The sequence below is a fragment of the Equus caballus genome, chromosome 6, assembly GCF_041296265.1.
Source record: "Equus caballus isolate H_3958 breed thoroughbred chromosome 6, TB-T2T, whole genome shotgun sequence".
NCBI lineage: Eukaryota > Metazoa > Chordata > Mammalia > Perissodactyla > Equidae > Equus > Equus caballus.
The window spans coordinates 71,070,644-71,083,658 of NC_091689.1; the positions used below are offsets into that span (position 1 = coordinate 71,070,644).

A 13,015-nucleotide genomic window follows, 5' to 3' on the forward strand; every position below is an offset into this window, starting at 1 on the left:
CTGTGGACATGCTTAATGAAGTGCACAAAAAGGTATGCACCAGAGACTGACACTGCAGTCTTGTTTATAATAGGAAAATAAAACGGGCACGGCTACAGTGTGTATCAACAAGAGATTTTTAAACTAAATTATGTACATCCATACAATGGAAAACTGCTAAAATAAGGTAGATATATAAGTTCTGACACGGAAATATATATGCAACATAGTTAATGATGAAATACACATCATAGAATATTGTGCATGGTTTGATCACACTCATAAAAAATAATGACGTGAGTCTGGGAATAAACAAATTTCTAACAGTAATTATCTCTAGGGAATATGATTACAGGTGATTCTAGCTTCAAAATAAATTATTTTACCTAACTTTTTACCATCTCATCTTTTATGTTTATAATGTGAAATACAAATACACACATTTACATTAAATATTGGCAGATATAATACTTCTTTCCTCAAATCCTGAAAATAAAACACTAATAAAATAAAACAAAAGTATTCTGTGGTTTCAGAAAAAAATTACTATGAACTTTACAGTTTTCAGAACTGTGTTTAACAGTTTTCAGAATTTCGTTAGTGCAAGAGACTAGAAATTCTGACTGATGTTTTTCACAAGAGATTTAATAGCCATTATCGAAACTATACATAATTAATTGTCAATTATTATAATTAATTCTAATTGAAATGAGTGTAGCTCATTATATTCTATTCTGCAATTCAGAAATGTAGTGTAATTAGTGTCTGCTTTTAATATGATGTTCCATCATTGCAGTTCATTTATCTACTTGGAGGTTGAGATTTCTTAACAGCAAGGGCAGGAAGCCCAGAAGACTTACAATGTCTAAAACAGGTGAAAAACATCGATAGGAAATCGATCAAGAAAAATAAAAATAATTTATTAAAATATTAGGAATAGATGTTTGTAGCTACATTTCCACATTGGTTTTCATATTGGTGCTCTCCATTTCAAATTGCTATGATTTGTTATTTTCATACCAGTAGAAATTTTTAAGAAAGAAAGATAGGAACATGAAACTCTACTCTTCATTCTTATAATTGAGAGTTTATGAAGTATTCACTGATAATCCCCATAACACACAGTTAAATAAAGTTTAAATCTTCATAAATATCTAATAATAAAATTCTTAGGTATTCTGCATGCCAAAGCATCAGTTTCCCTCAGGCTATGTAAATGAAACTCTATTTTTTTTCTTTTGAGGAAGATTAGCCCTGAGCTAACTGCTGCCAATCCTCCTCTATTTTCTCTGCTGAGGAAGCCTGGCCCTGAGCTAACATCTGTGCCCATCTTCCTCTACTTTATACGTGGGATGCCTACACCACAGCGTGGCTTGCCCAGTGGTGCCACGTCCGCACCTGGGATCCGAACCGGTGAACCCCAGGCAGCCAAAGCAGAATGTGCACACTTAACTGCTGTGCCACCGGGCCGGCCTGGCCCCGAAACTGTATTTTTGACCGGCAGCAATTAGATGGTAAATATTATACAAAGACTGAAAGTTAACTGCACAACAAGAAAATGAACTTCATTTTAATTGCTTTCAGAAAAACAGAAAATTATCGATGTGAAAGAGGCAGAAGGAGAAAGGGAGTGAGCAGAAGGGAAAAGGGGTCCATGGAGAGATAAGTAGAGTTAATTCCCTTGAGGCACTTAGCTCAGGGCCTGACACATGAGAAGTGGTCGGCAGATGTTAACTATTATGTGCAAATTACACTGTGTAGGAAGTCAACAGGTGAGAAAGTCTTTTGTAGGAATATAAACAATAACTTCAGAGGGAAGAAAAATAAGATATCATGAAGGCCATGAAAGAGTTGGAAGATCTGGTTGAATGACATCATTTTACAGGTAAATGTAAACAGGAAAAATGTAAAAAAAAAAATCATTTTACAGTTTCTGTAGAATTACATAGACTCATGTGAACTACAGGAAATTGAAGTGTGGATATAAGAAATGATTTTGCCTGTCATTATATAGCATGCGGAGTGCCATGATAGAGCCGGATCACCTCACCATATGATTAACAAAAGTCAGAATTGAAATTTTGTGTCCAATTGCTTATAACAAGTCCTTAAGAGCAAAGACACAGAAATACACATAACATAATAATTATTTTGCTTGTCCATTTGGATTTCATTATCAGAAAGGACAATATATTAATAACTCGGTATTATAAATATTACAAATAGTGATAAATAAGAGGTAAATGTGTAATTGGAATATACTTAGACAAATACATTTATTACATACATATTCATATTAAAATAATGTATTACATGTAGATGATATTTTTCATATCCTTTTCAGATAATACGGTCACACAGAAATTAATACTTTACATTAATTACGTAATGAAGTTCAAACTCTGTTTCCCCAGGCCCCATTTGTAAATAAAAAATGGGTTCTTATAAACATCTTGGGAAGCCAGGATTGGAACAAAGTGTAACTAATGGGTTGGGGTTCCATTTATACACCGCCTTCTGGCAGAGAAAGGTCGCTAGCATTTCTGCCAGCCCGGGCAGTGCTCTAAGAAGGAAGTGTGTACGCAAAAACAAAAAAAAGATTCTTGGAGGTTGCAAGCAGCAGAAAAATATGACAATGTGATATAGTCAAGACTGTCACTGTTCTAGGTACTATACAGCCCAGTTTGTTCTAACTAGCCCTAAGAATTCTCACAAAGAAAATGTGAACAACCAATAAAGGTGATTTATTGGTAACAAATTCTGAAAATGTCTTTTACTGATAGACTCACATCAATATATTACCAGATTTGCACTGCTGACAAAATATATTGGGTATTTCTCTCATACACACACACACGCTTCACATGCACACAAAGCAAAACAAAAAAAATGCAAAACAAAACTGAAAGGAATTTATAATATTTTAAAACTTCAAATCATTACCTCAACATGCAAACTATAACCAGGCGTATCAGGCTCTTTCTTTTTAAGTTCATAAAGAGTACACTGGGGCAGCCTGGTTGTGTAGTGGTTAAAGTTCGCACGCTCTGCTTTGGCAACCCAGGGTTCGCTGGTGCAGATACTGGGCACTGACCTACATACCACTCATCAAGCCATGCTGTGGTGGCATCTCACATACAAAGTAGAGGAAGATTGGAACAGATGCTAGCTCAGCGACAATCTTCCTCAAGCAAAAAGGGGAGGATTGGTAGCAGATGTTAGCTCAAAGTCAACCTTTTTCAAGAAAAACAAAAAAGAGTATGCTAAGGGATGTCCACTGTCTTACCATCTCTCTTTATCAACTAGTGTCTACAGCTACTAAAGAGCTTGATTATCTATACAGGAATCTATTTTTTATGACAAATTCAACTGTGTATTTTCCTATCTTCTAAAGATAAAAAATATGCATAGATATTAACATACTTAAAGGAGTTGGCAAACATTTTTCTACTTAGGACATTTTCCTTTAACTTTACTGAAACCACCACCATAGCTTTTGAATCTGTGTAGCCAGATGGCAGGTTGCAAGATGCCCATATATAGCAGAGATTCCCCCCTTAGGCAAGTATACTTCTTGCTTGTTTTGTTTCCTTAACTAACAGCAAAAACAGGCAAGCTTTCTGTTTCTGGGGAAACTATCTCTGTTCTTTTGGCTCCTTCATTTCCTCATCCCTTTCTCTGGCTTGACGACATTCTATCAGTGAATCAGTATTGAAAAAAAAAATTTGCTGAATCATAATTAGGAAGAGATACATGAGTGATATCTCTGCTGTTATCTGTCATGAAGTTACTAAACGCATTCAAATTTGCCTGTCACCATTTCCGTATATTGTAAACACAAGACGATAGCAAATAAATTAGAATATGTGGACATTTTCGACTGCATGGTAATGAATGATTGTTTTAATCTCCATAGATGCTTGGTTAGGTAAAAAACATGAGCAACTAGGTTAAAAATAGGAACAAAATTGAGAAAACCTCCCTATTTACAAGAGTATAAGAATCCACAGTACATTACCAAAACAGGCTGTCTGGACTGTGGAAAATTTCAAAAATGGTTACAACAATCACTTTTCTCTGAACTGCATTCCTGCCTGGAAGCCTAGGGAGTAACTAAATGACTATTCACCCCCAGTTTCTGCGTTATGATTTTATGACGAGATACATTCTTTACTATTCTGGAGCTGGAATATACATTTACGACAAGCCCTCAAGCTTTTCTTCTACTTTAAAAATAACAAAAAGTGCACCTAAAAAGTCCCATGTGTTAGGCAAATGAAAATGTGCTATGGAAGTGCATATAATAGCTTTATCTACAACTATCACTAACACCATAAAGTTTTTTCTCTTGCTCAAAGAAAAGTTACAATTTTCCCCAAAAGTAATAGCTCTTGGTATATAAGTTTACCTCTATAGGTCTGAAACGAAAGTGCAATAGGTCTGCCATCGAAATATAATAAAGGTCATCATTTCGGTTGCCTATTACCTAGTGGTAACATTTGCTACACATATTGAAAGAAAAGCTAAGCAATGAAACAATTTCAGAGAATAACTTACCCTCCCTTAATATAGTCAAGGAATGAAACTTCTGTTTCTACCAAAAAAGAGAGTAAGGTTACCTGGAAAAAAGAAAAGAAAAACAAGGCAGAATTACCTGCTAATACTAATTGCAACCCCAAAAGAACTTTTTTCTAACTATTAGAGAGAAAATCATATTTCCTAGCATTTTGAAAATCAATAAAGATATTACTGTTTATTAAAATCTGCTAGGACTGGTTGTCCTTAACATCTAAAATTATCAGAAGGAAAGGGGTGAAAAAAAATTAACCAACTCCTTTCTACGGTCAGTTTATTTCCTTTGAAGAACAGCATGAAAATTATCTACAAGGACACTGTGATACTTCCCAATTTAGATGAAAGGAAAGATAAAAGGGAGCTGGAAAATGGTTAAAATCAAAAAAATCAAAATCAATGAGCTAAGCTATATAAGAAGAAATGTGTGTTTTTGTCACAGTCCTGTAATGAGGCCATCTAATATTTTAAGAGTCTTGCTTTATAGAAATCTTTAAGAAATTAGAGAGAACTTAGATTTTGCTTCTCCCAAGGAGAGTTAATCTTTGGATAAAATCTTCAGTATATTTTGTGTCAAAATAGGATGATTTTGAATTTTCACAATTTTAAGAAACCTTTACACACTCTTGCACTGATTTAGTCCACATTGCCACAGAGTTGTAAATTTTAATGCACTATAAATGAGCACTTTCATATCTCATAAAATGAGTCTTAATAGTTAAGTGTAGCCTATAAAAATGTAGTATTTCTTATTACCACTTCAACTTTTTCCTGTCTACCTGGTTCTCTCTAGTGTCATTTCACTGAATGAAGAATTTATAAGAAAATTTCAGCTTTCCTCAGAGGCCAAATAACCCTTCAGAGGACCTGCAGGAAGCTGGGTCACTACCGCCTATAAGGTATTCTCCATTTCAACCATCCCCATAGCAAGTTAATTTTTCTATTCTATACCTTCATATTAAAATCCCAAGTGAACTAGCTCAGTATAGTTGCTTCTATTCAGATTAAAAATGTAAATTTTTAAAAATATTTATTTGAATCCTGAATGAATAACATAAAATTTGACTTACTGTTCCCGAATTAATATATTTTTTCTTTTTTCCTTTCTTTTTGGGATTCACCACCTTAAAAAGCAGAGAAAACAAGTAGAATGGTTAAGTCTCATACTGAAATATAACATAGTGCCTTCACTTGTTATGCATTTATTCACTTATAAACGCCTTTCATAGGACTCGTGGACTGTCATTCAGCCAAAACTTCTCTGCAAAAGTTACTAGTGATCATTTTCTTTAAAAAAAAATCTTTTTTTCAGTAATATTCTTCTCAATCATTTTATGCATTGATTACGCTACCCATATGCATCTTCCTCATGTGAGAGACACCTTTAATATTCAAGGTCCTAAACAATACTGATTGCTTTGTGGAAAACCTATAGTTGCTATAGAAAAATATATCCAAGAGATATAACATTTTTTATTAGATTATATACACTAAAATAGCAAATTACTCAAATATGTAAATATTTAAAGGCTCTATCGACCTAACTATTGCTTTATAATGGTAGTAATTTTCACTAGACCCCCAAGCTACCAAATAATTGGTAAAGGTCTGGTTTGCGGACATAAGATGGAGTTTTTGACTCTTTATCCCATGAGGAAACATTATTGCATTCTCACATTGCACAAGATACTGGAGGATAGAAGGAATACAAAGATGAGTAAAACCTGTCAATCTAATAGGATAAATAGAACACCTAAGTGCCTTCAGAGAGGATCCTTCAGCACATCTCAACCCAAAATAGAAAGGAAGCATTTTGACAAGGAAAGATGACAGAATTTATGAATAAATATTATTTGAACTGCAATGTATTAATTTAAACTAGGACTCCAATAAAAAGGAATAGACAAATACAATATTCTAGAAAGAGGAAAAAGCAATTGGGCCAGGTTGGCTGGAGCAGAGAGCAAACACACAGAGATTGCAGATGAGTCTGAAGGCCTGCGGGCACATGAATCCGGCAGGAGACACGCCTGTCCACACTCCTGGAGATCCTGAAAGAGCCCTGTATGCAGCTCCAGCCCCCTCACAGCCACAGTCCACCAACAGTCCTGTAGGTCAGGGTCCCAGTGGGGAAACACTCCTGTCTGTAATGCCAGAGATCCTGAAAGGGCCTTACACTCAACCCCAGCCCCTCCCAGCCACAGTCCATGAGCAGTAATGTTGGCCCAAGGACCCAGCGGGAGACATTCTTGTCTGTACCCCTGGAGATCTTGAAAGGGCCCTATACACAGTTCCAGCCCCTCCCAGCCACAGTCTGTGAGCAGTCCTGCCAGCATGGGGACCCGCCAGGACACACCCATGTCTGCACCTCAGAAGATCCTGAAATAGCCCATACTTATTTGGCTCCAGCCCCTCCAACCTCAGTCAGGAAGCAGTCCAGCCCACCCACAGACTAGTGGGAGCTACGCCCATCTGTGCCTCCAGAGCCAGGTCTAAAGCCACCTGGGGCTTAATTTCAGCCCCTCTCAGCTGCGGTCCAGGAACAGTCTTGCCTACTCAGGGACCCATCCAGTCATCAGGCAGGAGTCCTCCTAGGGCTCCGGTAGCAGCCACACCCATCCATGCACTTAGTAATAAGCTGGCTAACTGAGGACTCATTGTGCACCCCGAAGACCTTGGCCTACTGCCATCCTACTAAACAAGGTACTGTAGCTGGTCTCATCCACCCAGGGACCAGACATAATCCACACCCACTTGAATTCCCGCTAATAAGCATGTCAACCATGGACCACACTGCAGACCTAGCAACAGCCTCAAAACCAGCTCCAACCCAGCACTACTGAAATTCTGGAGGCAATCCCAGCAGCCCCAGAGAACAACAGAAGAAGGTCTTTATCTGCCAAAACCAGTGTGTAAAGCTGTAGGGGGCTTTTAAAAGCTCAAGCGTATGGCTGGGGATCTAGAAGGCCAAGTGCTTGTGCAGGACTGTGAGCATGGCCAGGAGAGCCCTTGAGGAAGCCCTAATCCTTCATCTCTGGTTGACCTTGAGTCTACTTACACAGCAAGTGAAAACCAAGGCAGAGTTTCACACTGTTGGACCATACAAGGGATGCACCAACATCAACTCATGTGCTGACCACTAGCTAACCAGGCAAAGACTTCAGTGGCCCACATAACAAAGAAAACACACTTTACAGAATTAGTCCAGGAAAGTCACTAAACAAAGAGCAACAACAATAAACCTTGGGGAAGGCAGAGGATCCGATCTCCAGTGTTACTACATTGTATTTTTAAAAATTTCCAGCAGTCAACAACAACAAAAAAATACAAGACATCACCCATACATTGGAAAAAAGCAAAACTATCTCTGAGAACTTGCAGATGTGGGATTTATTTGGCAAAATCTTTAAATTAGCTATTGTAAACATGTTTAAAGAACTAAAGAAAACTATGTATAAAGAATTAAAGAATGAAACAACGTCTCACCAAATAGAAAAATCAATAAGTAGATCAAAATTATAAGAAAGAACCAAATAGAAATTCTCAACTTGAAAAGCACAATAACTGAAATGAAAAATTCACTGAGGGGGTTTAACAGAACATTTGAGCTGGAAGAAGAAATAATCAGTGATCTTGAAGCTTGGTCAATTGAGATTTTCTAGTTTAAGGAACAAAAAGAAAAATAAAGAAAAAAATAGGAACAGAGCCTAAGAGACCTGTGGGACACAATCAAGCCTAACAACATATTCAGAATGAGAGTATCAAAAGGAGAAGGGACAGAGAAAGGAGCAGAAAGAATATTTGAAAGAATAATGGCTGAAATTTCCATGGTTGCCTCGACCAAACTGAATCCCCTGCATGTGTGCAGAAAATGAAATTTCCAACGTATTGGATTATGAGCTGTCCATTGAAATCCTAAAAATTACTTGTACATAATACATAATGGTCTCCCAGATTTTCCTCAGACTTATCTCTTCTATTGATAATATATATAATAAGAAAACATTCATATTTATTTGAAGCTATGGCACAAATATCCATGCAGGGTATTTTATAAAGAATAATTTTTACTAAGCTTCTTTGTCATCCCATCAGATGTGGCACCAGGCTTCTCATTGAGCAAGCTTTGCTGGGTAGGAGAGAGCCAAAAAGCGGGAGACATTATGAAAGCAAAGGAAACTCAAAGTGGTTGATCTCTGGAGGGTGATGGCGTGACTGGCAGTAAAGGCAGTAAATGAGTCCTAAGTGCAAGGAGGACTGGTAAGCAAGTGTTGTTCCTTCTCAGCCTCAAAAGTAGGCAGAGAAAACAGGCATCTAGAGAATTATAACCTATCTTATAGGACTTTCATTGCCTGTTTAGAGAGCCTTATTAATATTTCTTCCTTGAAAGATCCAGATAGAAAAATTGATTCATTCCTCCATCTTTGTCTCTGCCTGGGAAGCTTTCGTGGGCTGAGGCTGATGCCTTCTCTGCAGTATCTCATAGTCCACTAAGCATCTAACTATATATAGCACATGTCAAGATACACTAAACATATTTCGTGTGTCTGTCTCTCCCATTAGACACCGAAATTTTTATTCATCTCTGTATCCCCGGGGCCTATTAGAGTGTGAATGTAATAAATATTTTATTTATAAGTTAATAAATGAGTAAATTCATGGACTAAAATTGCTTCAGCCCAGTAAGAAGGTGGCAGAAGAATGAGATTCTTCTACTCTTAACTTAAAAGAGGTTAATTTTAGTGTCAATCTGGCAGGAAAGATTAAATCCTGAGATAAGCTCCTTTACTAGCAATGCATATTAAATAAAAAAAATTACATAGAATGTACAGATGACATAACTCAAGGATTAACAGTGCTGAAACATACCAGGTATGCTCAACACATATCCGGTAGTTAACTGGCAAGGTAGGTTTAAGGCAGACTAGTTTCTACAACTAGTGTGTTTGCTTTAGTAACTTAGATTTCTCTAATGACTGACTCATCCCTTTGCATTCTCTTCAGTCTTTAACTAAACACAGTGAAGGTCTTCAAACACACCAAGCAAACCACAGCTCATTTTAAAACACTATGTTGACACGACTAAAACGTAAGTTGTTCTCTTTTTATTAAAAAAGCGTTGAGGGAAGAGGTTGGTAGGAAGGCAAAACGTAAAGGCTGAAGCTTAAGGAAAAATAAATTGCATCCATATTGATTTTTTTGAAATAAGGAAAAGTTTCATAGGCAAGAATTTTCAAATTTCTCAAAGTAGATTTAAAAGACTGTGTGAGTTGAAGAGAAGCAATATCATTTAATCTCATAAATGTCTGCTCAAAAAGTTTAAAGATTCTCACATATATTAGTACTTAGTTAAACTTTGGCAATTAACCTTTGCAGAATCTATACTTTTCTAGCATAAATTTACTTATTCCAGAGGGAAATAATAATAAAATAAAATTCCTCTTACCTCATATACGTTGAATTGTGATTGCCCTCTAGAAAGTTCCCTGTAGCTTGTTGTAAATTCTCCAATGAAATCATGACTAAAGTTAAGGGGAAAAAATATATACAGTATTAACTTTCACACATTTGTCAATTATATTTTAAGGCTTTTTAGAAATGTATAGTTTAATCATGAAAAAACGCTTGATGTTATAAACATAACAATAACATGATAATTTAAAAGAGACATGCATAATTCTTCATTGTTCTTTAGTTCAAAATTACGTATATTCGAAAATTACATTTTATTAGTATTCAAACAATATTTAATTTATCCCACCAATATTAATATTTAAAATAGGTATATTAGTTTTAATAACTCATATCTCAAAAATATTTCATCATCTATGTTATCCAAATGATTAACTATTTATTAGGATGAAAGTTTAACCGCTTCTTAGCCTTTTGGCTAAGATCAAGTGTAGGATGAAAGTTTAAGACACTCAAAAATTTGTTATTATCCATGTCAATAATCACAAATATATAATACACAAAATCTTCAAACATTACTCTGATCAGGATGTAGCAGGACACCATTTTTAAAAGGGTATCCCATGTTAACATGGATCATAGTCACCAAACCTTGTTTTCAATAATAATAATAATTTAAAGGTACATTGCTAATACCAATATGGCTACTCTGAATTTCTTTACCTTAGAGCAATCATCATGCCTTATCAGAAAGCAGAACTTCTACAGGTGTCTTTTCAGTTTAGGTGGAGAGGGGTAAGGATTGAGTGAGGATGTGTTAGTTCTCACTATAAAGTCCTTATCAATGTGATTATGAGGTTGACCTATGCAACTGTAAAAAACATTTTATGCATTCTGCACTTTAGAGAGGACTTGTATTCTACCACTCTACACTAATTTAATGGCCAACACTAGGTTGAACACACACCACTGAGAAATAAGTGCAAAATTCTGGTATTCAGTGCAATGGTGAAATGTGACACACATCAGAAGAAGATAAAGATTGTAGAAGCTAACAAATATAAGGGATGTCACTGCTATTTGTATCACCGAATTTAAGCTTGGCCCGTTCGCTTTGGAAATGCAAGGTGTTCATTACCGTAAAAAATGGATATTTACCCAAAACCCCATGCAGGTTTATGCTTAACTGTGAATCACTAAAATCTACAGAACCTTCCATAGACATGATGATCAGTAACAAGCAACAAATAAGTTGTGTCTAGCCAACCAAAAGATTGGTTTCTAAAGATGGGATTTCAAAGAAAAAACTAGCTGCTGTTAATTTTAGTAGAGTTTTTGCAATAAGAAATGTTTTTTAAAAATTGATATAGCTTGTTTAGATATCCAGCTTCCCAGTTCTCCCTTATTGCAAAGATCTTGATGATATATCACAGTAGTCTGTCTGGGGCATTCTTTACACCAGTATCACCTTGACCTCTTGTAGAGCTAACTTTCAGAAGCAGATCTACACACAAGAAAATGGTAAAAGGAAAGAGGATTGAAGACTGTGATAAATACATTTGTATTTATGAACCCAAACCCCTAGCATTCATCTTTCAAGTTACATGGGAAAAATTACAGAACAATACTTTAATGCTATACATTTCTCATAAATGAAATAACTCCCTTTGATCTTACAAGTGCAAGCTCATAACTGTGATATCTTTCACTGCAATCTTACGAACTCTGAGTTATGGAAATTCTGTTTAGAATCTATCCTCCTCCACTGCTATGCGTGTTTCAGATATCATAAGTAATAATCACTGAGATAAAAGGTTCTATTAGAGAACTTTAAACATAACACTTTGATACTGATGTGTGGGCAAGCCTTATATAATCAGAGCTTACCACACTAGTGGTGGAAACCTAACATAGAGGCGTTAGAAAATACCTGGATCATTTAAGCCCTTGTGGTAGTTTTCCTACTGTGCAAATCCTACCCTCCTTTGGTTAATTGTTTAAATTCAATGTTCAGCTCTTAGTGTTAAGATTAAATTCTTGCTATGCAACACTAGTCAAAAACTTGGTAGAGAGAAGCAATATTTACTGGTCTCAAGTAAATGCAATTACTCAATTACGTAATACATCCGTCTGGATAAGGCCGTCCCAACACACTGGCAAATCTGGACCCAACTGCACTGGTGAGGTTTGCTCAACTGCACATTGACATGCCCATGTTGAAGTCATTGTGGAACTTTCTAAGAAGCAGTTCTTCGAGATTTGGTTCTGCTTTGTTCCTGTTAAATTTGTTACTCTACAGAATTGAGTGATGAACAATGGGGTACAATTCTCTTTGTTCTTCATGCTAAGAGTCTGTGCTAATCATTTGTGTTTCCTACTCTGAAAAGACCTTGTTTGTCATAAAATGGAGATTTTCTGTTCTGAGTTAGTTGTCAGAGAGCTTAAGCCAAATTTGTGGCCCATCTCTAGTAGGATATGTCTTCACGATGTGCTGTCCTCTGCAGACTTTTCGGGATATCTTACTTCTATTCCCTCTTTGCTTTAATTTCCTCAGAGTTTAGTTCACCATGTGTTATTACATGCATTCCTATGAGCTTCCTTGGATCCTTTTCAGAATAAGACAGGACACAAATAAATAAAAGAATGAATAAGTTGCTCCCCATTCTGAATCACATTCGAGATGATTATTTTGAACAAAACGCTGCATTTGCACGTCTTATAAATGCAATGCTATCTTTGGTTGCAGAGGGCAAAACGTATTAAGTGAGTCACAAATTACATTTCAGCATCCAAAACAACATTTCTGTGAGATAAAGAAAATACATCTTTGTATCTGTTCAGATCCAGAGAAATGGATGATCAAGAAGTGAGAATTTGTCAAAAGGTCATAAACACAAGGCATTGTGTAGAGACAGCAATAAAATAGCCATGACTAGATATAAGGTGCTAAGTCTCAAGAAGAAATCTGAAGAATTTAGGTGGATAAGTGGATAGGTTCACAGGTCAATTTTGTTATGGATCTCCTGGAACACATGGAGGTTTTTATAGTTTC

General features: G+C 36.1%; 1 protein-coding gene across 1 annotated transcript in view; it reads right to left on the reverse strand.

Moving 5' to 3' along the window:
- The window catches only part of CPNE8 (copine 8), a 209,089-nt gene that overhangs the window by 61,196 nt on the left and 134,878 nt on the right, over positions 1 to 13,015 (reverse strand). The window contains exons 11-13 of the mRNA XM_001503265.6: positions 9,998 to 10,073; positions 5,622 to 5,675; positions 4,537 to 4,598 (exon numbers count right to left, since the gene is read on the reverse strand). Coding sequence (XP_001503315.3) covers positions 4,537 to 4,598; positions 5,622 to 5,675; positions 9,998 to 10,073 — 192 coding nt within the window. The remainder of the gene's footprint in view (positions 1 to 4,536; positions 4,599 to 5,621; positions 5,676 to 9,997; positions 10,074 to 13,015) is intronic.